The 24,147-nt window shown below is 42.0% G+C and overlaps 2 protein-coding genes across 10 annotated transcripts; one reads left to right on the top strand and one right to left on the bottom strand.

The window, feature by feature from the left end:
• The first annotated feature begins 1,225 nt into the window (after nt 1–1,225).
• Nucleotides 1,226–12,851, top strand: NTMT1 (N-terminal Xaa-Pro-Lys N-methyltransferase 1). Of its 6 annotated transcripts, none has more exons than XM_056812526.1 (5): nt 1,273–1,435; nt 2,415–2,545; nt 9,117–9,337; nt 10,565–10,817; nt 11,688–12,851. In XM_056812526.1, the coding sequence occupies exons 3-5, from the start codon at nt 9,176–9,178 to the stop codon at nt 11,942–11,944; spliced, it is 672 nt and encodes a 223-aa protein (XP_056668504.1). In that variant the 5' UTR covers nt 1,273–1,435; nt 2,415–2,545; nt 9,117–9,175; the 3' UTR covers nt 11,945–12,851. The 6 variants fall into 6 exon arrangements, with proteins under 6 accessions (XP_007475192.1, XP_056668504.1, XP_056668507.1 ...); XM_056812527.1 differs by lacking the exon at nt 2,415–2,545 and adding an exon at nt 2,131–2,200 and having other exon boundaries at nt 1,280–1,435; XM_056812528.1 differs by having other exon boundaries at nt 1,280–1,435; nt 2,415–4,358.
• A 180-nt stretch (nt 12,852–13,031) lies between these two features.
• ASB6 (ankyrin repeat and SOCS box containing 6) lies at nt 13,032–22,484 on the bottom strand. 4 transcript variants are annotated; one of them, XM_007475129.3, is made up of 7 exons: nt 22,360–22,484; nt 19,577–19,759; nt 18,045–18,226; nt 16,816–16,922; nt 16,508–16,616; nt 15,354–15,440; nt 13,032–15,118 (listed from the first exon to the last, which is right to left on the bottom strand). In XM_007475129.3, the coding sequence occupies exons 2-7, from the start codon at nt 19,687–19,689 to the stop codon at nt 14,451–14,453; spliced, it is 1,266 nt and encodes a 421-aa protein (XP_007475191.1). In that variant the 5' UTR covers nt 19,690–19,759; nt 22,360–22,484; the 3' UTR covers nt 13,032–14,450. The 4 variants fall into 4 exon arrangements, with proteins under 4 accessions (XP_007475191.1, XP_007475188.1, XP_001364329.1 ...); XM_007475126.3 differs by having other exon boundaries at nt 19,577–19,822; nt 22,360–22,477; XM_001364292.4 differs by having other exon boundaries at nt 22,051–22,407.
• Nucleotides 22,485–24,147: the final 1,663 nt, after the last annotated feature.

The following is a 24,147-nucleotide window of genomic DNA, read 5'->3' on the forward strand; positions in this document are numbered from 1 at the left end:
ACTTTGCAGTGCCACCACATACAGTGCTCCTCTCACTGACCACCAATGAAAGAGGTGCCCCTTCCGAAGTGTGGTGAGGGCCGGATAAATGGCCTCTGGGGGCCGCATGTGGCCCACCAGTGATAGTTTGGGGACCCCTGCTTTAAAGGATAGGATAGATTAAAGGGAAAAGTTAGAAGGCCATCCCATCTCTCCATTAAAGATTTGAACCCCTTGAATACTGGGCAGCTTTGGTAAAGCCCTCACTAACCCTTTGTTGTAGTTACTATGTCAGGTACCCACAGCCACTCCATTCTGTGGAATTACAAAACCACCCCAAATGTTAATCACTTAAGTCAAAGGACACACCAATCTAAACCCATTCATGATCCCATGACAAAGTATGATCAGCACTGATTTCAATGATCCAAATTGGCACCTCTTCTCCTCCATCCCTTCCCAAACACTTGAGAAGTGAGAACTTGTTTGCTCTTCCCCCTTCTTCCTTTCTTCCCAGCACGTGAATTTCTCTATGTAATGATGACATTTTCCTCCATTCTTCTGCCTTTCATTAACCTGACAGGTGCTAGTGCTCTGAGCCAATCATGACTTGTTAGGGGCCAGGCCTGAATGCCTGGCGAGAAAGGGTTACACCCTCTCCTTCCTCCTCACTTCTGGGAGATCCAGTCTACCCGAGCAGGGGCCATGTGGCACACGGTCCACTCCCAACCCAGTTCTCCCGAGGCTCGTGTTGCCACCCTGTGTCCCTAACTGGTGTTGCAGCCACGCAGGTATTGCACCTGCTCGTGGATGGAGAACTGCTCCCTGTCAAATATTGAAGCTGCTGGGACGCTGCATTTGCTCTGATACAGCATCTCTTGGGCACTGCAGCTGTCTAAGAGGTAGTGCGCTAAGTAGTACATTTATGTTCGACACAGCATCTTCTCTGATATTGCGCCGTTCAGATAGCGCCTGGGCTGCAGTCGTTTGTGCGTTGCACAAGCTCGGGCAATAAGTTTGCCAAGAATGTGCACTCGTTTTGCGGACTGATATCGCAAAGAGAAGTGCATTTCATTGTGCTGTGTCCACTTTTCCTCCTTCCCCGAAGCCTAAGACGTGGCAAAAACCGTCTGAGACTCCCAACACACAGTAGTAGGAAGGACTCAAGACCGCCCAACGCAAACGGCATTCCTTAAAAGGCGGGGCCATTCGGTGGGTGGTGCCAGGGAGTGCGCCACGCCCACCAATGGGCGGAACCACCATCCGTGGCCCCGCCTCGCCCCCAGCCGGAGGAAATGACGTACCTAGGACAAAGGGAACGCACGCTGGCTCGCCACCGACGCCAAACCCGAGTCTCGGTCTTAAGGCTGAGGTTTCCTGGGCTGCCGCAGCCGTTGCCTTTGCCTCCCCCCCCTCCCACCCGGCCCTAGGTGACCCACCGCCCTCTATCCCGAGGGTGAGTAGCGTGGGGGGAGTCCTTGTGAGGGCGGCGACAGGTGAGGGTGGTGGTGGGGGGAGATTTTCCTCCCAACGGCCTCAGCTTCCCCAGCCCCTCCCCCCCGGCCCGCGAGCCCCCTGCCTGACCACGTGATCCGTCGCCCCTTTTGCCAACCTGCCCCCTCACTGTCCCTCCGCTCTCCTGGAGCGGGTGTCGACGTGACCCGGCGTCCCTGGGTACCACGTGCCTTCTCCCCTCCCGCCCCACGAGTAGTGTGTGCCGCAAAGACCCTGCCTCTCTTTAACTGTTCTAGGAGCCCTAGCCTCTTCTCCCTTCTACTTTACCACTTTTGTGGGTCGGCCTTCTCTCGACTAACCTGGGCCTAGGCAGCTGCAGGAAATCTCTCTTTCTCTCCCCTAAATCACTACCCACAAAGGTACAAACTTCGGCCTTGGCCCACCTCCTATGGTAGGAGCTGGTGCTGAGCCCGACGTGCCTGCTGCAGTGAGTTTGCAGGGCTGGGAATGTGAAGAAGCATTTCCCAGAGTCTATCTTTAATCCCCCTCCCTGCCCAGTTCTGAGGCTTTGGGGTTAAGGAGGATGGGGAGTAGTAAGGAGATATTAGCTAGTATCTGGCTAGTGTCCTCGAGAAGTGGTTACATAAAGTAACCTAAACGGACTAGGCGTGACTGCTTATCTCTCCATGTCCCCAGCCTTTAACTCCAGACAAGAAATGAGATTTGCCTGACTTGCTAACATATATAAACTGTTTTTTGTCAGAAGGTGAGATATAGTTAATGCTTTTGATTCATCTCATCCCAATACCCTCCTAGAGACAAACCTAATACTACAGTTTCCTGACCTGATCCAGGGGTCATTTCAAAGACAATTTTTATTTGTGCATTGGTGGAAAGAGAATAAGTCAGAGATTCAAGGGGCCTAGCCTATATGTTTTTCCTTATGACAACTCTGTACAAATATTATCCTTATTTTACAGAAAAAATATAGTAGGAAGAGCACTGAATTTGAAGTCAGAAGACCTGGGTTTGAATCCCACCTTTTTTTATTTGCTATCCATGTGACCTTGGACGAGACCTTTCTGGGCCTTGGTATATAAGGTTGGAATAGGTGAGCTCCATGAAACCAGAGAGGTGAAAGAATCTGCCTGTCAGTCAGAAATGGGTTTTAAACCCTAGTCTTCTCCAAACTGAACCTCCTTAACTCCATCCATAGTGTTAATTTCTTCTCTCTTGCTAATTCATCTCCTGACCTCAGTGAGTAAAGTTCTCTATGGACCTGTGTCTTATATAAAATGAGAGAGGACTAAGGGGCCTGGAAGTTCACTATTCTGTGACATTCTCTGATATCACAGTATAGAAAATAGTACAAATGGTAATTCATTTTTAGCACTGAGCATGGGGTTATCTCATTTGATCTTCATAACCCCATGTGCTACAAGGAACACCAGTAGTAGCATCCATGTTTTATAGTTTAGGAAACTGGAACTTCAAAGAAGTACAATCATCTGTTGCCCATACTTATCCAGCTAATAGGTGGTTGAGCTGGGACCAGATCTCTTCATTTTCAGGCTGGTGCTTTTTTTTTTTTTAAACCATGGCCACTTTGTAATAGTTACTCCTATGCTTCACTTTCTGTAGCATCTTGAGTTGTCACCCCAGGCTGGCAGGATATAGAATGTCCCTCAACTAGACTGAGCATTTAGTAGACTTGGTGTTCCTAACCATTAAACTGACAAAGCAAGTTTGCTTAGTACAAACCTGGATATTAGAAAGCTGAGTTAAGTCAGATTTATTGAATTTATTTTTTTCTAAAGATTTAGTTCTATGAAGCATCCAAGTTGAAATGGTTTCTATTCAAATGCCATTTCTTTGCAACAGATGCATGTCATTTTGTATTCTTAAAAACTGTCAAATATTTGTCAGTCGAGTAAGATTTTAAATGTATTGGTGGACCTAGATACATTCAAGAATCCTATTGCAAGTAAAGCAACTCCTCCTCCCCACCCCCCAAAAAATCCTTTTGTTTTAAAAATACCCTATAAGTCTTAATATGATTGAATTTTTATATGTAAGGTCAACCGCTTCTCCCTTAGTAGTGTCCTTCCTGCCAGTGTGGGTTTACAATTTCATTAATGTAGTATGGCCAAATCTAACCAAATTTTACAGAAGCCTAATACAGTAGAAGGAACACTGGATTCAAATCCCACTTGTGCAGCCTACTTAGCTTCTTTGTTTTCCTAATCTCCATAATGGGAAGTTGGTCTAGAACAGAGGTGTCAAACTTGTGGCCACTTGCTGGCTACTTTCTGAGTGCAGCTGAACCAGATTAAAATGTAATTGGGAAATTTTTAACTAAATAAAAATGAAATACAACATTAGATAACATTAATTTGTAGTTTCCTAAGTTAATATGCGCCAGTATGAATAATTTTCTAACTGTTTGACACCACTAGTCTAGAATACCGTTAGTTAGTAAGGTTAGTCAAGTCATTCAACATTTTTTCAGTGTTTGGTGTGTCAGAGACTGTGCTAAGCACTGGAGACACAAAGGCAGAATGGATTCCCTGCTCTAAAGAGACTCAGCTAATGGAGGAAGACAACATTCAAACAGCTCTGTACAATTTCAGGATAAATTGAAGATAATCAGAGGGAAGGCCCCTTTGAGCTCTAAATCTCTGAGCCTATGTTCAACTGTTCTCCCTTAAACTGATATGTTTGCAGAACCAATTATTATTAGCCAGAGTATGCCTGTAGTAGGTTTTTAAAAAGTGTAGGACAACTAGTTAGCTCAATGGATAGAGCTAGGCCTTGACAAACAGGAGGACAAATCTGATCTCAGACACTTCCTAGCTGTGTCACTTAACATCAATTGCTGCTCTTCTGTCGTGGAACCATATTTGGTATCAATTCCAAGATAGGAGGTAAGAGTACTTTTCAGATTTCACCTAAGTCAAGCAGTCCCCAAACCCTAATTAGGTAAATATTAACTGGGCCATTACTGTTCCTTTAGTTGCTGGGGAGGGGAGTGGCATTGTTTTGGATGTTAGCTGGTTACCATTTTCTTAACTATCCCACTACATATCTCAGGACATTGAAAAATTCTAGGACTCTTTTCAGCTATTTGAGCAGAATATCTCCTTGCCTTTTTGAGAATATATTTGTGAGTGGGAAACACTGACTGACATTGATCATAGGGGCCAGTTGGATGTATTTATATCTAAGATCCAGCACAGCCTATTACCCAGATGGTCACATAACAAACAGCCTCTCTCCAGTTCTGTACCCTCAGTTTAACCTTTTTTGGGGGGCCCCCTCCCTGCTTGACAGCTGGAATTATGAATTACAACTTTTTAACTGTTGCCCTTCCCCACCCATGATATAATGTGTTGAGAGACATAGATATATTTTGGTTCTGTATTCTCTACTCACATAATTTATTTAAATCCAATCATACACTTAATCCAGCATAGCATTTACAGCCTGTTTCATACTCCAATCATACACTTAACCCACGATAACATGTATAGCCTGCTTCATACTCATCGACAAACTGATCCACACAGTGTAACACACAACAGAAAAAGGGAAAAAAACTGCTACTTTTCTGTACTACTTGTTACCAAGTCATCTTGTATGTCCACAGTAAAGAAAGAAACCAGTTCTGACTCCTTGGCCTTTGTCCACTTCACACAACACCCCTATTTGCTTTTGATTTTAATTTCCTAAGAGCTGTAAACTCTAGTCTGAGTTAAACAATTTCTGTTTCTGAGCTGACTGCAACTTCATTTAAAAAAATATACATATGCATGACACGAAGAGATTGGAAAGAGGTGTATAAAAGGAGAAGCTGATGTGTTAAAATAAATGAGACATTGTGGGGGTGAATGTAGATAGGTAGATACTTGGCAGCAGATGAAGGTAAGTAAAGAGAGAAGAATAAAAAAATTCCTCTAGGGTTTTGAGCTTTGGCAACAGAGAGAATGGTGTGGCTATTAACATAGGGAAATCAGAAGGAGCAGATATTGAGGAAGGGGAGATGATGAGGTAGATTTGGGGTATGTTGAGTTTTTCAAGTGTTACCTAAAGATCTAGAATTGAAGTGTCAAAAAAGAGGTTGGGACTGGATATTTAATTAGGGAGCTACAGTCATGATCATCGAAGCCATAAGCCTGAGTAAAGTCATAGTGAGGGAAAAAATAGCAGCAGAAGGGCTGAGAACTAACAGAAATGGGCTCATATTTCATTGTGGAAGGAAGAGTTCAAATTGTTTTTCTGATAAGGCAAGAAACTAAAGTTTCAGCAAAATTAAAGCATTTATTTAGCTGCTGTGTTCAAGATACTGCACAAGCTTTGAGGATACAAAGACAAGATGAGAAATTAATCCTGCTTTCAAAGATCTTGAATTCTACTGGAGACTTACAACATGACAGTATGTGAACTAAATTTAGATGACTAAATTTAATTTGAGGGAGGAGAACACATTTGTAAGGAAGACCTTGCTAGAAGGATCAAGAAGAGCTTTTCTATGAAACCTTTTTAGGAGAAGCAAAAAATTCTAAGAAATAAGGAAAATAACATTCCAGCCTTGAAGATTGGGGCAGAAGACTGGTGGCACAGTGGATAAAGCACTGGGCTTAGATAGAGAGGAAAACATCTTCCTGAATTCAAATGCAGCTTCAGACACTAGTTGTGCCACCTGGGGCAATTCTGTTAACCTTGTTTGCCTCAGTTTCCTCATCTATAAAGTGAGCCAGAGAAAGAAATGGCAAACCACTCTAGTATCTTTGCCAAGAAAACCCCAAAAGAGGTCACAAAAAGTTGGACACAACTGAAAAACAACTGAATGAAGTACCTTGGAAATCTGCACCAACCCAGAAGTTGGAAATTGAATGTTGAGTTCAAGGAAAAGCTATTAATAGGCAAGTTTGACTAAAACAAATCATGAAGGGACTAATGTGAAATGTCTCAAAACAAATGACCCAGACTTTGAGGGCTTAAATGCCAGACTGAGTAATTTGTATTTTATCCTAAAAACAGTAAGGAATTGCTCAAGATTTGTTAATGATATTGATGGGGTCATACCTAGACTTTAGGAAGATTGTTTTGGCAGTTGTGTGCAAGATGGATTGGAGAAGGGAGAACAATTAATAATAGTCCACTTGGGAGGGGTTTGATAGAGAAATTAATTTGTTAAAGTGAGTTAGTGACAAGATGTGACCAGCTGATTGAATTGAGTTGATTTGAGAGTGACTGGTTTGGGATAACTGAGGTTGCAGACTATTGAGGTTAGTGATTTCTGCTTCATCTGATTTCTCGCTCTTACTCAGACGCACACACCCAATCCAGTCTGTTGCCAAGTTTAGTTGATTCCACTTCTACTTTTCTTGTGTCTTGTCCCCTTCTTTCCCTAACACAACCATCTGATCCCTCTTTTCACCTGGACTCTTACAATAGCTTCTGAATTGATCTTGAATCCAATCATCCCCTCTCTAATAGAGCTTTCACACAAATCTCAGGTTGATTTTCCTTTCTGGGGCATCCTGTTACCTTTAGGGTAAAATTTTAAAATCTTTTGGAATTAAAATCCCTGAAAAAATCTGACACTATCGTTCCGTTCCAGATTTGATTATACATCCCATCACACATTCTACTGTCTAGCCAAACTGGCCCTTGTTGCTGTTCCTTATAAATAAGAAATTTTATCTCTCATTTCTATGCCTTTGTACAGGCTGTCATCCATGCCTGGAATGGCCTCCCTTCTCCCTTCAAACTCTTAGAATCCCTGTCTCCCTTCAGTTCCCATCTCAGGTACCACCACCTTCAAGAGGTCTTTCCTAATTCCCTTAGTTGTCAGTATCTTCAGTTACTGCATCTTTGTTTGGTATATGCCCTATATTTAATTCTATGTGAATTTGTTTAATCTCTGTTGGAAAACGGTCTTTGAAGACAAGTTTTTTCTACTTTTTTGTATTTGTATCCCCAGAGCACAGAACAATACCTAGTATGCCTAGTATATAGTAGGTGCTTAATAAATGTTTGTTCATTTAATGGTAGGGAAATTTAGAGAAGAAAATGAGTTCTGTTTTGGACATGTTGAATTTGAGGTTTCTTGTGAGACATCCACATAGAAATGTACAGAAGGCAGTTACATCTGGAGCTTAGAAGAGAGACGGGACTGGATTTATATATTTTGTTGTCAATTGGGTAAAGGTGATAATTGGACCCATGAGAGCTGAGATCACCAGGAGAGGTGTAGAGCTTGAAAGCTGTCTGCTACTGAGAGATGTGCTTTTCTGAGCAATGTCCACTGAGCCTCAGGCTTTTAGTTTTGGCAAACCCAGCACAGCTAGTAGAACATAATTTACTATCATCCAGTGAAGAGCCTTCAACCCATTCTTCATGGTGTTGGTTTTTTTTTACTCTCAAAAAGGTATTTTGAAGACCTAGAGTTTGTGTCCAGGTCACTGTCCTTCGTAATGAGAAATCTCTAGTTTATATTTTAAGAGTCTTTGAATAGTGTTCCATAACAACTCTGAGGGACTTATGAGAAAGAACACTATCTACATTCAGAGGAAGAACTGTAGGAATAGAAACACAGAAGAAAAACAACTGCTTGATCACATGGTTTGATGGGGATATGATTTGGGGATTATAGACTCTTAAGTGATCACCCAAGTGCAAATATTAATAATATGGAAATAGGTTTTGATCAATGACACATGTAAAACCCAGTGAAATTTCATGTCAGCTACAGGAGGGGAGTGGGATAAAGGGAGGAAAGGAACATGAATCTTGTAACCATGGAAACATATTCTAAATTAATTAAATAAAAATTTCCAAATAAAAAAAATGAAGTGTTCCATATTTCAGTACTCGTTAATATATGATTGTAGACAAATGCTTTATCTCTTGAATATCTAGGGTTCCTTAATTCAATACAGCCTTTTTGAGATGAAAGAAAAGGTGAAGTAGGTTGATAAGCCTAGGCTTATCAGAGGCATGAGTATCAGAGGACTCAAATTGAAATCCCACCTCTGACATTTACTATGTATGAGATTTTGGCAGTCATTTAACCTCCCTAAGTTTCAATTTCCTCATCTGGAAAATGCAAGAGTTGGACTTAGATGGCCTCTGAGTTTCTTTTCAGTAACACAGATTTATGGTCCCCTTTGATCTATAATCTTCGTAACTTGTGTGTTTGTGTGTGAGAGAGAAATAAACATAGGTTTGAGTTCTATTTCCTTCTCTTCCTATTGTGGCCAAGGCATGAATATTTTAAACTTCCCATGCATTTTAAGCCCTGTACCTTGAATAAAAGTTGAACTTGCTTTCTTATGTATCATAATTGCACATTTTTCCTTTGTTACTCTGCAGGTAGCATAGTGTCCTTTTTAATTCCATTCTCTATCAAAAAATGTTATTTTGAATATTATTTCAGACACTCCTCATAGAATGGAGAATGATCTAAGAATTTAATGGGATGTTCACCCTTTCTTACTCCCTCAGATCATTTTCTCCTCTGTGTAGGAGTAGAAATTGTTTATTACAAAGGAATGTTATCCAGAATATCATGTGTACTGGCATTTTAGAGAGTAAATGATGTGGGTGTGAAATAGAGGACCTTGTGATGAATTTGGTCTCTGCTATTGCTCTAAGTTGCTCTTTTCTTATTTCTTGAGGAGAGAATCCACAGCTGATATCAAGGGTTCCCAGGAAACATCTCTGAGTTGGTTGCAACATGACAAGCGAGGTTGTGGAGGATGAGAGCCAATTCTACTTGAAGGCAGAGAAGTACTGGAAAGATGTCCCTCCCACAGTGGACGGCATGCTTGGAGGGTATGGCCATATCTCCAACATCGACATCAACAGCTCCAAGAAGTTCCTGCAGAGGTTTTTGAGGGTAGGCAGGTCTGGGGTATTCTACAGGCAGGAGTGGGGTGGAAAACATATTGGTTGTCATGGCATAATGTGATTTGAATGGGAATACCATGAAGCAGCTGTTCTAATGTATTGAAGCTCAAACCAGCTACTTGTTTTAACATTTAACACTATAGAGTCTTTATATTTCCTCTCTCCCAGCTACCAAATAAAACCCAGAAGAGTATTCTGTCTTGTCCCTCATGTAGGTGACTATGAAAAAAGCCATAGGAACCTTCCAAATTCATGGCAGTAGAGGGGTACTTTAATGACATTGCCAGATCCAGTCTCAAGAAAAGCCATCTTCCTTTTCTTTGTCTTTGTAATACAACACAGCAACCACACTCATCCTTTTTTTTTTAATTCTTATCTTCTGTCTTAGAATTGAAACTAAGTATCTGTTATAAGGCAGAAGAGTGGTAAGGGCTAGGCAATGGGGGTTAAGTGACTTGCCCAAGGTCACACAGCTAGGAAGTGTCTGAGGCCAGGTATGAACCCAGGACCTCCCATCACTAGGCCTCACTTTCTATCCACCAAGTCACCTAGCTGTCCCTCAACATACTCTTATCATCCTTAATACCCCTAGGTCTTCACTGCTATCTCTCTGGACCACACATTTACCTATTTTCTAATTTGCCTGATCTCTCATTGTTAGATTCATAGTTAGCTCTGTGACCATAGTTAGTTGGTATCAGATACTTCTATTTGGCTCTTATAGACTACTTTATTGTTAGTCTACTGCCAGTGCCCTTTTAAGCAAATGGTTAGAATAAAATTCTACATCATTATGGCACAGAAACATTCAGCACATGGGTTCTTATATATAACATCCATCATCTATTCAACTTAAAATTCACACAAAAAACTCACTTCTATATAGTGACTCAAAAAAAGTACTTTCTGTGTTGAAAAACTACAGATATTAGTGTATCAACTCCCATAATAGGTTTGAGAAATACTTAGAAAGTAAGCATCAAGGGAGGAATATATGTGTTTAGGTCAACCCAATTAGGCAGTGGTAGAACCATGAATAAATAAAATTGCACAGGTACTTTTAATCATCAGTCAAGATGATGGACTGACAACTTACTACATTAGTTCTAGTTTGTCCCTCTTTCTTGACTTAGAGTGATCTTTCCCCTTTGTTTTCAAAGGGTCCTTAAGGTCTCATTGCCCTTTCTTACTGATCCTACCCCCTTCTTCTTTTCAGGATGGTCCAAATAGGACAGGGACTAACTGTGCTTTGGACTGTGGAGCTGGCATTGGTCGAATCACCAAAAGGCTACTCTTGCCACTCTTCAAAGTGGTAGATATGGTTGATGTTACAGAGGATTTCCTGATTAAGGCCAAAACCTACCTGGGAGAGGAGGGCAGGAGGGTGAGGAACTATTTTTGTTGTGGTCTACAAGACTTCAGTCCAGAGCCAAGCTCCTATGATGTGATTTGGATCCAATGGGTCATAGGTAAGAACTCTCATCCTTGCTTTGGTTTCATTTGTTTTAGAATGAGGAGAAAGTTCCACTGAGGCAATTATGTTCCTACTAGTTTGAAGGATATTCTTTGATCTCCTTTTCCACTTCTGTCATGCCATCCCAGTTAATATAGCACTGAAAACATTGGTTTCATCATTCCAACAACACCCCTGTCCTAGAGATAATCTAGTATTCCCCTTGATAAATAGTTGACTTGGCTGTTTAACCTTATAATAGTTTATTTGGAGAAAATATATTAACCTTTAATTGTCAAACAAATTTTGGCAGGTAATCGCTTTAAAGTGATATACTCCATATCAGGTAAAATGACCAAGGAAGAATTTTAAAGTCCTAAGCTTCCAGTCCCATCCTGAGAGAGATGATTTTTCATTTCTCTTTGACAATATTTTGTACCTATTGCCATTTATTTACCCAGCCATTTATCCCAGATCTGAACCTCAAAATAGGAAGTCCATAGTTCTGCTATGTAATTTGATGATTTCTTTATCAGCCCTGTTTGAGGGTGGCCTTTGGGCCATTAGCTGTGCCCCTTTTTCTATTAGAGAGCACTCTACTGCAGTTGCAGGGCACCATCCTCTAACAATAATAGAAGCAATCACCCAACTAGACTCAAGCCCCACAAGGAAGAATGAGCTTAGCCCCAGTCCCATGGGAAATCATGCTATCACCAACAGTAAAGTGAGTGACCTTCCTTACTTTCCTAAACTATTTCATTGTCTCTCCTCTTTGTGATCACATATAGGCTACCTATGAGAATGGAAATCTGCTAGTGAGCTAGTACTATATAAAGTGGTATAACAGCACTTCCTCTACCTCTAATTTCCTGTCTACCTTCCCTAGGTCACCTTACTGATCAGCATCTTGCTGAATTCCTAAGAAGATGCAAGGTAGGCTTGAGGCCCAACGGCATCATTGTCATCAAGGACAACATGGCCCAGGAGGGTGTGATCATGGATGATGTGGATAGCAGTGTGTGCCGGGATCAAGAGGTGGTCCGCAGGATTGTTCGCCATGCAGGTCTTAATCTCCTGGCTGAGGAGAGGCAAGAAAATTTCCCTGATGAGATTTATCAAGTCTACAGCTTTGCCATGAGATGAGACCCAGTTTGGCACGAGAGACACAAGAAGGGACCAGTGTGGGGTTGGGGGTTGGGGGGGTGGGGGCAGGGAACTGGAGCCAACTGACAGCTGTTGGGTCAAACAGTGTTGTGTTATGGTTCAGGAGTATAGAAAACAGCCCTGTGAAGGCTGCTAAATACACCTGTATGTTTGCTGTCAGTTTACTCTGTATTTAAAAGAAAACCCAGACACAGGAGGTAAAATGCTGCTGGACAGGATAGAAGGCGAGTTGTGGGGAGCAGGAGTTTCAAAGCAGAGTGCCAGCCAACAATTTTTTGTGAGCAAAATAGGGAGAGTAGGCTTGGATCATAACCATCTCCTAAACTTTTCCCCCCGATCTTTCCTTGTGCCTATATGGGCACTTGTTATTTTTCTTCCAGTAACATGATTACATGTGATGATGGGTCTGGGAAAACACTTGATACATTGATCCTAAAAGATGACTTTTTTTTAAAAACCAAAGGTCTGGCTGCCTTAACAGGAAATAAAATCTTTTAACTTGGCTTCTGTGGACATTGAAGAGGAAATCCATTGTTATTTATTTACTGGGAAGCAAACAAAGTGTTCTCATTCTTTTAGGAATAACGGCAAATCCTTTCACAGCCCTGGTTAAGCTAAGCCTCACTTTGGTAACATGGATCAGGATGTTGTGGGACTGTTCGATGTTTCATTAAGTATTTTGTGTGCTTGTCTCCCTCTCCTTAATGAATGTAACAATTAGGAAAAGGGTTAAAACCCCAACAGTTGCTCTCAGATTAGAGCAGAGAATTTGCTTAATGGTTTTACTACTCATTGTGCCTTGCTTTTTGAATGTGGTTCTTCTGTGGCAAGCTGTTAGTGTCATTTTCAGTCCAAAATAAAAGATAAATTCATTCAGTGTTGAAAACCCCCGTGTTAAGGCAAAATGAAAATGTCTTTCCTTTTTACTCATGAGCAGAGTACTTTTTTCTTGCTAATATCTAGGCCTGAGCTACTTCTCAAAGTCTCACCCAATGACTTCAACTTTTTTGGTATAACTTCAGTATAAACCCCCCTTTAAATAAGAGATACAGAGACTTTGTCAGTGTTTAATTTTACAAAAGATCTCATTTAATTGCTTTAGCTTACTCCAAACATCAGTGCAGTATAATAGTATAGTTTTATACGTCTTCAAACATCCAGCATGACTTTTAAAAGCTTTGTAGTTTTGGGGGGGAGGGGAGAACAATGACTATGGATTTTGGCAGTGAAGTTTCACAGTCTGGACTTAACAACAGAACTAAATAGTGATTTCCCATACTTGAGGCTTTCCTCACAAAGACAAGACTGACTTTGATAAAGGCCACATACTTGAATACACTTGTAATTAAATTGCTTTTAAACACAAGTAGTATCATACATAGCACTTTATTTTCCAGTAGTGAAGAGAGAGCTCCTGGTTTTGGCACTTTAACCATAATTTGCACTAGGGTTAGGGAGAATATCAGCATGTTAATGTTACATTTTGTACATACTACCTACTACCCACTGACAAGGTGAGGTAGCTCAAACCAGCCCTGTGCATTGTGACCTAACATCCCCGCTTCATATCTCTGCAATGCTGTTAGAAAGAGGTCTGAGCTTATCTTCACTCATGGGAGTGTGAAGCGTATGTAAGTTTTCAGTAGCTATTTTCCCCTGCCACTCAAAAGGCACTTTGGCAGGAACTGCCAAGTAACAGCTAAGAGAACCCATGGTGAAAAATAGCAGAGGGAGGGTATAGGGTTACATGTCCAACCTTATCTTTGCCCCCTCCCATACCTCTCACCCTGCCCTGAAACAAAACCAACTTCTGGGACTTTAGCTATTGAAAGAGGCTGGCCACTTTAATTCCCTTTGGATCACCTAAAATTACTGTGGCTTCTCCAACCAGGAAGAATGTACATTTCCTACAGCTCCTAGAAGACCAAATGTTTGCTAAAACCTAGAGTTTCATAGCAGTTTGTCTACCAGCATAGGCTGACTTTTTGTTCCCTCCAATGCTATCTAGAGGTGAAGTTCAGTGACTGTTACACAGCAAGTAAATTCCTCTTCCACTTAAATCTGAGGAAATAAAAGAACATCACAGCACCTCCCAGGCTTAGAATCCTATCTTCAGCTCATGGGGGAAACTCACCTTCAAAAATGCATCTTATATCAGGAATGGGTGAAGCATCTATCATCAAGCACCCCAGTCAGAAACCCTAGGGAATACCCACGTATGTTTCCTAGCACCAGGAAGAACCAGGTCTTTCCCAAACCTCAGCTATGTTTAGATGGAGTTCAATGAGGAAAAGGGCTACCCCCTCTCTCCTCCCAGAACCCAGGGACCTAACACTCATTTTGTGCACAAATGGTCAAATTGTCAAGTTAGAGCTGCCTCCAACCATTGTGCCTTGCAACCTGGGAAATCTCAGATCCAGGGGAGGGGGAGGAGGATAGGGCTGGGGGAAGACAAATGGAAGATGAAAGAGCTTGCTGGGCCACCTCAGACATCATCATCATTAGAACCACTGTGCTCAATGAGTAGATACCACTTTAGCCTATCAGGAAGAGGTAGGGCCTTAACCTTGACATCCACAGGCCAAGGTCGGAGTTGTTGGCGAATGTACACACGGCACAAATGTTTGAGGGGTGGGGGACAATACTCTAGTTGCTTTAAGGAAGAATAGAGGGCCTTGATCTTTTCTGCCAGGCAGCCCTTGGGGTTGACCTCAAAGTTGCTAGGCAGCTGAATTCTCTGGGAACTAGCTACCATAAGCTCCAAAGCAGCCTCTGCTTTCTGCAGGAGTTCAGAGTGGCTGTCATCTTCAGGACAGCCTGGATGGGAACAAAGTCTCTCAAAGATAATATGGAAGCCAGACCAGCAAGATGGGCCATGGAGGGAGCAATTGTAGGGGACTCCAGATTCCAGAAGGAAGCGTAGGAGTGGAAAGTGTAGCTTAAAGTTCTTCAGGCAGATATTGGTGAGAGATTCATGGGGTGGGCATTCACTAGGGTCTGCTCCGTGGGCCAGTAGCAGCTGAGTGACACCAAAGCAGAACCGGTTGATCATGCGGGCTTCCTCTTTGTCCCCTCCCACTGTTTCACCAAGCAGGAAGATGATGCATGTAAAGACTGTGTCACCATCTTTGGTGGTGGCCTTTACATTTGCTCCTGGAACATAAGAGGAAGATTACACTGCTAACAAGGCCAGTATACAAGAGACCAATATACCCAAGCACAACTGAAATCATTATAGTAGATACAAACCTAAAAACAGAATAGCAAAATTGTGTGCCTAAGCAGCTGAAAAAACTGGTTCGGTGTGAAAGTACATGAAGAGAGAAGTGTGAGTGGAAGTTATTACATATAAAATGGGCTACCACAACACCTAGTCTTAGCCACTCACCTCCTTCCAACAAAAGCCGGATGTTCTCAGTGTTATGGATTTGGACCCCATCGCTACTGGCTAATGCATGAAGCAAAGCTGTCTTTCCTGGAAGGACAACACAGTAAATATACTCAGCATCATGAATGAGGCTGGCTAACTAAGGGTGTAGTATGTGTAGGTGAATGGGCTACCTCTCTGAAAATAGCCAGGCCTCCAGAGCTACTGCTCTCTTGGACTCTCCAGAAGGCGCCTCTGTGTTGTGTGGGTTAGGATAGCATAGAAAGAGCTAAATATTTCTTTACAAAACAAGGATATATAATTACAGGAAAGGTACTTTTCAAGCTTAGGATAGGGATTCTTAATCTGGGTCATAGATTCTCATAATGTTTTTAAAATACATAAACTAAATAAGATGACATAGGAGGCCAGTTATACTGAGACTTAATCATCAAAATATTTTAAAAACAAGATGGCAGACCCCAGTTTTTGAAACCCTAGCCTAAGGAGTTTTCTAAAACCTGCTCTAGTTTGGGAAGACAATAGATTGGGTGGAGCCCTACAGGCACCCCTTTTTAAATCTAGATGTGGGAGTTATAGATCAGTACTAGAGTTGGAAGGGGCCTGGGGAACTATTAAATATAGCCCCTTTGGTTTTAGTAGCCTTTGTCAGCTTTGAAGAGATAAAAGGAGATTTGTATGTTTCAAATTCCTTTGCAAACCAGTTACTTGATACTCTAGTAAGAAGAAAATGGATGCTAAGTACTTTATTCAGGGTTAAACTATATTAGTAAAAGTAACCTGAATAGAACCTGGCAGTCTTAGGGTCCATGGGCCCATGTTTGCTATAAAATAAGCCTCCATTCACTTTCTGCTTAATTCTTTTTTTTTTTTAAACCCTTACCTTCTGTCTTAGAATCAAGTATTGGTCCCAAGGCAGAAGAGTGGTAAGATTTAGGCAATGGGGATTAAGTGACTTGCCCAGGATCACACAGCTGGGAAGTGTCTGAGGATAAATTTGTACCCAGGACCTCCTTCCTATCTCTGGTCATGGCTTTTAATCTACTGTTCCACCTAGCTGCCCCTCTGCTTAATTCTAAGTTACTCTTTTGGGGGGGGGGGAGGGAAGGGGGGAATTCATGTTCATAGACTGTCATCCTCCAAGAGCTACCAACCATGTTTGTCAGCAGCATTAACATCAGCCCCAAGGTCCAGGAGTCGTTGCAAGCAGGGCAGCCGCTCAGGTTCCTCACTGGCCAAGTCCAGAGGGCTGCTCTCATGGATCTGAGCAGAGGAACATTAAGGAGGTTAACCAGGAGCCATCAGTACTTGAGGGGGGATTTGGAGGGAGACACTTAAAAAAGAATCTAGGTTGGGTTCCTGTTGATGAGACATTACAACCAGCATTGGAGAAATGCCATTCTTAGAATGGATTATTGGCCTCGAAGCTTTCCCACCCTCTTTAATCCGTGAACCAGCATACCCGGTCTCTCCTGTTAATGTCAGCTCCATGATGCACCAGCAGCTCTACCATGTCAGATTGGTTACGGAGGACAGCAATGTGCAGAGCAGTGTAGTAAGTGACAGGATCTAGAGACAAAGATGTTATGAGAGTCCAAGATCCAAAGCAACACATACATGCTATTCCATGACATCTGGCTCCAGAGCCCAGCTTTGGTCTCACAGTAATGGGTCCTACAGTATTGCCAGCCACAGCAAGAGTATCAAAAGCAAGAGATATTAAGAGGAAACAAAAAATATTTGGGGCACCAGTAGGAGCATTTCTTCCTGTTTATTCAGTCCTATGGTAATCAGGCAGGACCTTTCCTCCCCTAAACTTGTCTAGGCTCTTTCCTCCCACTTACTGGTTCAGATTCAAGACAAGGGTTCTCAGCCAAATCCTCCCTTTTGAAGCTTTTGAAAACCAAAAGTGCTTGGCTAGCAGGACAGAGCTTAGCCAGTCCTGAGAACAAGCACAGCATGCTCTATCCAACCCCACTATCTATAATTAAAGCAGCTACAAATCACCAATGGCCCAACTGTGTTAAAATGCCTTGTCCAGCTATACATTACCCATGACTGCCCACTGCCCAGACCCTACCTACCCCATGTAATCCAAGGACCACATTCTCCTTTGCATGGAGCAGCCTGGTTCTGTGGCCATTTACACGACAGGAAACTAACGCCTTCGTGCCATGATTTATGCCCAAAGCAGCTTATCTGCTTTCTTCTCCACACGGTATTAACAAATAAACTGCAAGACAGCTCAGAGAAAAGCAGCAAGAAATTATCTTCTCTTAGCCCTGGGCTCAGTGCCAGCAGGCGCATTTTCATTAACGTTAATGGGAGAGGCGACATAACTGGGGACTTGGGGAAAGGCTGCTAAATCAATCACCCAGGAGGAACTGAAGCAAAGACGTGGCTTCAGCTAGAACAGAGGTGGCAAGAGAATCATTTGAAAGGAAAGGAAAGTCAGAGATGCTCAGCCAAGTCCTCTTACCCCCCCCCCCCCCATTAAGCATTTGCCCACAAGTTGAATGTGAATGTGGCTGCTCTAAGAGCTTAAACAGTAAAAATGAAAGTGATACCTGACAAATCAAAGGACCAAAAACACCCAAGGCCTGGCCTTTACACTCTTAAGCTGCCTGTTCAGTTCTTACAAGGACTGTCAAAGAAATCAGGTTAGAATGAAACCCCCACTAATCAACTGACCTTCAAAGTTGAGGTTGGCTCCATTCTGCAGCAGGATGTCAGCTGCATGTGTCAGCCCAAGCTCTGCCATCTTCAGCAAGGAATAACTCACACCTTCCTGGTAAAAAGGGGAATGTGCTTCCCTCTCCAACAGCTCATTGAGAACAAGGACTCGACTGCCATCATTAGCCAAGTAACGTGGGCTGAGACACAGGAAGAAAACCAGATGGTTATAAGGAATACATTGGGAAGAGGCCTAAACATAAGACATGTGGTATGAGTGGGTAATCCCTTCCTGATGACCTGCCCTATGTTAAAACGAACAGTGCTTCAATATCATGGTTTAGTCCTGTACTAAAATTGCCCATTAGTGGCATTAGCTCAGCTCTGAAAGAACATTTTCTCTGACAATTTTTGTGCAGAGATGTTTATCCACTGAATGAAACTCAACTTATGTTAGGGTTGAATATTGGAGATCTGCAAAGTCCTAGGTTCCTGTCACTGGCTTCTCTAATTGCTTTCTCAGATTACTGCCTAATGGGATGTCCTCAGTTTGAAGCTTTATATATTCATAAGATTGGGTTAGTTGTCTGCTCCTCAATGTCAAAGAGCTGAGACATCAAGTTAAAAGTAAAATATTATAAATGCCAAGGACTTAATCTATCTTCTTTAGTCATTGATCCCAGGAATTACAGAATGAGGAAAAGCTAATATAAGTTGAGCAGTTATTGCTATCCCTTTTTACACAATGCTTCTTCAACAGACCCCCTTTACATGAAAGTTAAAACACATGTCTAAATTATGGAATGTCAGAGCTAGAAAGGATCTTTTGAGATAACTTAACTCCTCCCACTTATGACAGTATATAGTTTTCTTAATTTTTTTCCAACACAGATAGAGGCTTTAGCCATGAATGGTTTCTAAAGATTATCTGGGCACTTCCCTACATGGGTTCATGCACTGCCACTGGCCGAAACCCTAAGTGCTGAGTCAACACTAGTGGTTAAAGGAACATAGCCATAACATTTTGTCTGAGACAGTATAGGATTTTACCAGTTGTGCCTCAGTTTTTAAATAAACCCAATAGGTAAAAATATAGGTTGCTACAGAGGGCACATTAGGGGAGTGATCTTTCACCTTCCAAAAGGATTTACTATAGTATTCTGTAAGGGTTTGCTCCTCTGATGCATTAAAAATAAATCTGATGACCAAAAATTCAGGTCATATGACTTCCAAGACATAATTGAATGTGAAGTCTTGATATAAAGGCATTATCTCCATTCATCTCTATTGGAGAGAGAGGATGTTAAGATACAGAGGGAGGAATACACTGAGGTAAGAATGGAGGTTTCTCTAAAATCACAAAGTCAGTTAAAGTCTAAGGCTATGACACCACCCCCTCCCCCAATACAATATCCTGACTCACTACTTCCTAAAGACTGGCACTGGATCTCCCATTTTTGCCCCAGGAACAGAATTTGTCAGAAAGGAGAAATCTCCTCTTGCCAATACCATCAGGTAGCCTAAATCATAAAGAAAAGGAACTAAATTACCTCTCCAGACTATCCTGTCTGTCAGGATCTTGTATGCCCAGAGATCCCAAAATTGCATCTACCAAAGGCTGGTACTCAAAAATGATCCTCCGGAAGCCATGTAGAAAGGGCATCGTGGCAACTTGTTTGGAGTTCTCAAAGGAAACTCTTGCATGAGTTGCAAGAGCTAAGGGCTGGTTTCCTCTGAAATCAAGAGATTGATCTGGGTTCATTCCTTCCATGGAGCCTTTGAGCACTTCTACATCACTTCAAAAAATAAGACATGCATAAAAACCAGAGAACCACAGACTGTTAAGAGTTGAACAATAATTTAGAGATTATAGTCCAAGTTGAAGAAACTGAGACCAGAGAAAACAAGTGATTTTCCTGAGCTCATACAGCTTATTCTTGGTGGAGAAGGGTGGCAGACATATATCTCCTGAGTTCTAGCCCAGGAGGTAATACCATCAGAATGCCTCCTAAGCCCACCCAAATGGAAATACTCTATCATTTGGTCAGTAAGAAACTTGTTAGTGTTCTATGGCGGTGTATCACCGTCACCATTTTACAGATAGGCTCAGGGAGGGGTTATCAGTAACCACAAGCTGTGGGGGCTACTATACCAGAACTACTGTTGCTACTCCGATCAAGACAATTCCAAAGGATTTATGAAGAAAAATGCTATCCACTTCCAGAGAGAACTGATGAATTCTGAATGCAGAATGAAGCATACTTAAAAAAAAAAAACTTTTCTTTTGCAACATAGCTAATGTGGAAATATATTTTGCATGACTTCACATATATAATTGATATCTAACTGCTTGCCTTCTCAAGGAAGGGAGGAAAAGAGGGAGTGAACTGTAGAACCCCAAATTTTTTTGAATGATTGCTAAAATTTTTTTTTTACATGTAATTGGAACATATATCCTTACCTTCCATCTTGGAATCAATACTGTGTATTGGTTCCAAGGCAGAAAAGTGGGAAGGGCTAGGCAATGGGGGTTAAATGACTTGCCCAGGATCACACCTAGGACCTCCTATCTCTAGACCTAGTTCTCTCAATCCACTAAGCCACCCAGCTGCCCCTGGGAAATATTTTAATGAAAATAATTTTAAAAAAATAACTAGTGCTGCAAGTTTTCCTGAGTGGAGGTTATGTTTAATTTATGTTTCTCCCTACCCCCAGAACAGTGAAGTCATAAAGCAGATATTTAATATTTGATGAATGAATGCATGAGTCAAATATTCTCAGAGTTGAAAGGGACCTCAGAGGTTATCTTATCCAACCCATCCAACCCATTTCTGAATGGAAATTCCCTCTACCACATCCCAAAAAGTGGTCTTTCGTTCTCCCTTTGATGTTCCCTAGTGATCTTCCAACCCAGCCCACTACATTTTTGGAGAGCTTTTGAATGCTGGCAAATTTTCCTTATACTATTTGGAAATTGGTCTCACTGTAATTTCTACTCTATTGGTTCTTTGGTCCACCCTCTAAAGGTCCCAGGTGGGGCAGGTCTAACCCCTCCTCCATATAAAATACATTCTCTTTTCTTTTTGGCACCTCAAGTCCCACTTGATGATTCTTTCTGTATTACAGTTTCTGCATAATTTCTGCATGTGTTAATATTGTTTTTGATACCCCTACCAACCTGTGAGCTCCATGACAGCAAGGTTGTATCATCTTACCTGCCTCTCTTCCCATTTTGGGACATGATACTCTACACATAGCACCATAAATTTATGCCAAATTAATACATTATGTTGTATGAAACTGATACCCACAAGCCCCAAGTAGGCCGAATTCAATTCAACATTTGCCAAGCATATACTTGAGGGCAGAGTGGAGATTTTATTTGCCCCAATCATTGAGTATGTACCAAAGTTTACCTTATAGTTAAAGATACATAGCAAAGTATTTTAGGAGTGTGGTTGTTATCTGCAATAATGCATTCAATAACAGTTATCTGTGAAAGGAAATGAAAACTCTAGGAAATGAAGGGAAGGGCCCAAGGCTACACAGTGAGAAAGCAGCAGTCAAATCTACTCTTTTCACTACACTCTACATCATCTCCAGAATTCAGAACACAACATGCTAGTTTATGAGACCTACAATCATTGTTATGTGAGAAGACAAGTGGTGAAAGAACTGACTTTGGGAGAATGATCTCCCCCTCTGGCATTTATTAGGAAAGTCACTTTGCTCCTCTGGACCTCAATTTCCTCATCTACAAAATCGGGAGACAATTAAGGCAAAAGTACTTATTTTAAAAGAACATTCAATCCCTATAGATAAGTGAGTTATCTTAACTATAACGAAGGGAGGGCCGCCTCCCGGAGAAGGTGGCATGGAGCTGGACTCCAATATAGAAAAAGGCCTGACTTTACACTGACGAGAGCCGGGTGCAATGATGGGAAGTAACAGGGAAGCAGATAGCGGCCATTTCTAAGAGTGGGTTTTCTAAGGGTTAGAATTGTCTTTCAAGAGAATGAGCCACCTCACAGAGTAGTGAGCTCTCCAGCAGCGATGGTGGTCGATCAGACCTGACCACCTGTCAGGGATGCAGTGCAGGAACTGGACTCCGGGCCTCTCGGATCCAGTCTACAGGAGATGCCACCAGTCCGGTCGGCGCGGAAGCCGCGCTGCAACGGCCCGGCTCCGTCAGCTCCGACAGACTCCGACCGACTCAAGCCCTGCTCTCTGCCCTCCACCCTCCCGAGGCTTCGGCCCGGGCAACCAGCCCGCCTCCCTCAGCACTGCGCCGGCCCCGATGCCCTTATCGCTCCAGCGGCCAGGCCCCGCTCACCCTCATCGATCTCGCGTCCGAGGCTGCTGAGAATCCGGCACCGGAAGTGATCTAGGCTGCCGCAAGGAAAAAAACAGAGAAGGCGGAAGAGTACTAGACAGGCGGGACCCCGTTGCCGTGCGCCCTCTAAAGGATCGGAGGTGCAGTTCAGGACAGTGCAGTTTAGGGCGGGACGGAGGCGGGGTGGGGCGGGACGGAGGCGGGGCAGGGCAGGGCAGGGCAGGGCAGAACCTCGCTTTGACCTGTAGACTTAGCCTTAGGGGGATGAAAGAATCCCTGCATCCCTCTCTGGGTAGCATCACTAGCGCTGAGCAGGTGGAAAGAGTTTGGGCTGAGAACTGGAGATACCTGACTTCAGGTGAAAAAGAATCCCTGGACCAAGTAACATCCCCTCTCAAACTTCCGTGAAGTGAGGGACCTAGACAAAATAGTCTCTAAAATGTCTCTTAACTGAAGCATTTTGTCTCCTAGTGTTCTAGTCATTCAATATAAAGTTTTTATTTGGGGTTTTTGTTGTCATCATTGTTTTAGTGGAAACCTGCAATGTTGGATATTTGGTCCATTTTCAAAAGGAGCTACAATCTCAAGCAAAAAAATCTGGACAAAAAGTCAAAATAGAGAAGCTTTTGTAATTTGCTCAATTGTTTTTTTTTTTTAATTTCCTTGTTCTATAGTGAAATCATTACAGGGACCAAAATAAAACCTTGTGTATTAGAAAAAGTTTCACTTATTAAGCTTTTATTAATGTCTAAATAACATGCTAGGCTGAAGCTGTGCTAGACATTGTGGATGTGAAAGATGAAAAATTATGTGGTCTCTGAGAAAAAGAAGCCCACGGATTTAGAGTTAGAAAAGACCCTAGAGTTCATCTAGTCAGATATTCTCATTTTACAAATGAGAAACTGAAGCCCAGAGAGATTAAGTGATTTGCCCAAGGTCACACAATGGCAGAGGCAACACTTGAATACAGTTCTTCAGACTTCATAAAGAGTCTTTCCATTGTACCATGTTGCTTCAGGAAGATGAGACATATATACAGATAAATTTAACCCGGACTGTAAAATAAAGATATTGAACTGATTGCATCGAAGTTCCTTTCTGATTCTAAATCCATAATCCAGTAAACTATAATACAAGGTAGAATATAATTGGGACAAAGGAGAAATCCAAACAAAATTCTCTAGCAAAATTTGAGGAAGGAGCAATTCTTTTCAGCTAGAGGAGTCAGGGGAGGCTTCATAGAGAAAGTGATTTTTCTTTTCTTCTTAAAAATTTTAATATTTAATTAACAAGCATTTATTTTCTTTCCTTCCCACAAGCCTCCATTGAAAGAAAAAGAAAAAGAAAACCCTTGTGACAAATACCACTTAATCATAATTTTAAAACTCCACTTGGTTTCACCTACACAGAATGCCTCCTGGTAACCCTTTCCCCATCTTCTCATTTCTCTTTTGTATGTTATCTTCCCTGATTACATTGTCACCATTAGTCTCTGGAGTGTATGAATGGTTTTTTCCCTTATTTGTATCCTCAATGCTTCACACAATGCTGGCCCACAGTAGGCACTTAACAAATATTTATTGATTGAATCAAGCATAATAAATTCTCCCCTTGGCTATGTCCAAAAATGTATATCTAATTCTATACCTGGAGTTCATCATCCCTCTGCCAATAGGTGGGCAACATTCTCATCATCAGTCCTCTAAAACATTGGTTGATCATTGCATTTCTCAGTTGTCTGCCTTCACAATGCTTTTGTTGTATAAAATGTTTTGATTCTATTCACTT

The sequence above is a fragment of the Monodelphis domestica genome, chromosome 1 (genome assembly GCF_027887165.1).
Source record: "Monodelphis domestica isolate mMonDom1 chromosome 1, mMonDom1.pri, whole genome shotgun sequence".
NCBI lineage: Eukaryota > Metazoa > Chordata > Mammalia > Didelphimorphia > Didelphidae > Monodelphis > Monodelphis domestica.

What these genes read in the sequence shown, in the direction of transcription:
- ASB6 (XM_007475126.3), bottom strand. Translation starts at nt 19,797, where the DNA reads ATGGAAGGAATGAACCCAGATCAATCTCTTGATTTCAGAGGAAACCAG. An exon ending in AGCCAACCTCAACTTTGAAG is followed by an intron (nt 16,923 to 18,044) that starts GTCAGTTGATTA and finishes CTTTGTCTCTAG; the next exon opens with ATCCTGTCACTTACTACACT. An exon ending in TAATGCTGCTGACAAACATG is followed by an intron (nt 15,441 to 16,507) that starts GTTGGTAGCTCT and finishes TTGTCCTTCCAG; the next exon opens with GAAAGACAGCTTTGCTTCAT.
- NTMT1 (XM_007475130.3), top strand. Translation starts at nt 9,176, where the DNA reads ATGACAAGCGAGGTTGTGGAGGATGAGAGCCAATTCTACTTGAAGGCA. An exon ending in TCCTGCAGAGGTTTTTGAGG is followed by an intron (nt 9,338 to 10,564) that starts GTAGGCAGGTCT and finishes TCTTCTTTTCAG; the next exon opens with GATGGTCCAAATAGGACAGG. An exon ending in TTGGATCCAATGGGTCATAG is followed by an intron (nt 10,818 to 11,687) that starts GTAAGAACTCTC and finishes TACCTTCCCTAG; the next exon opens with GTCACCTTACTGATCAGCAT.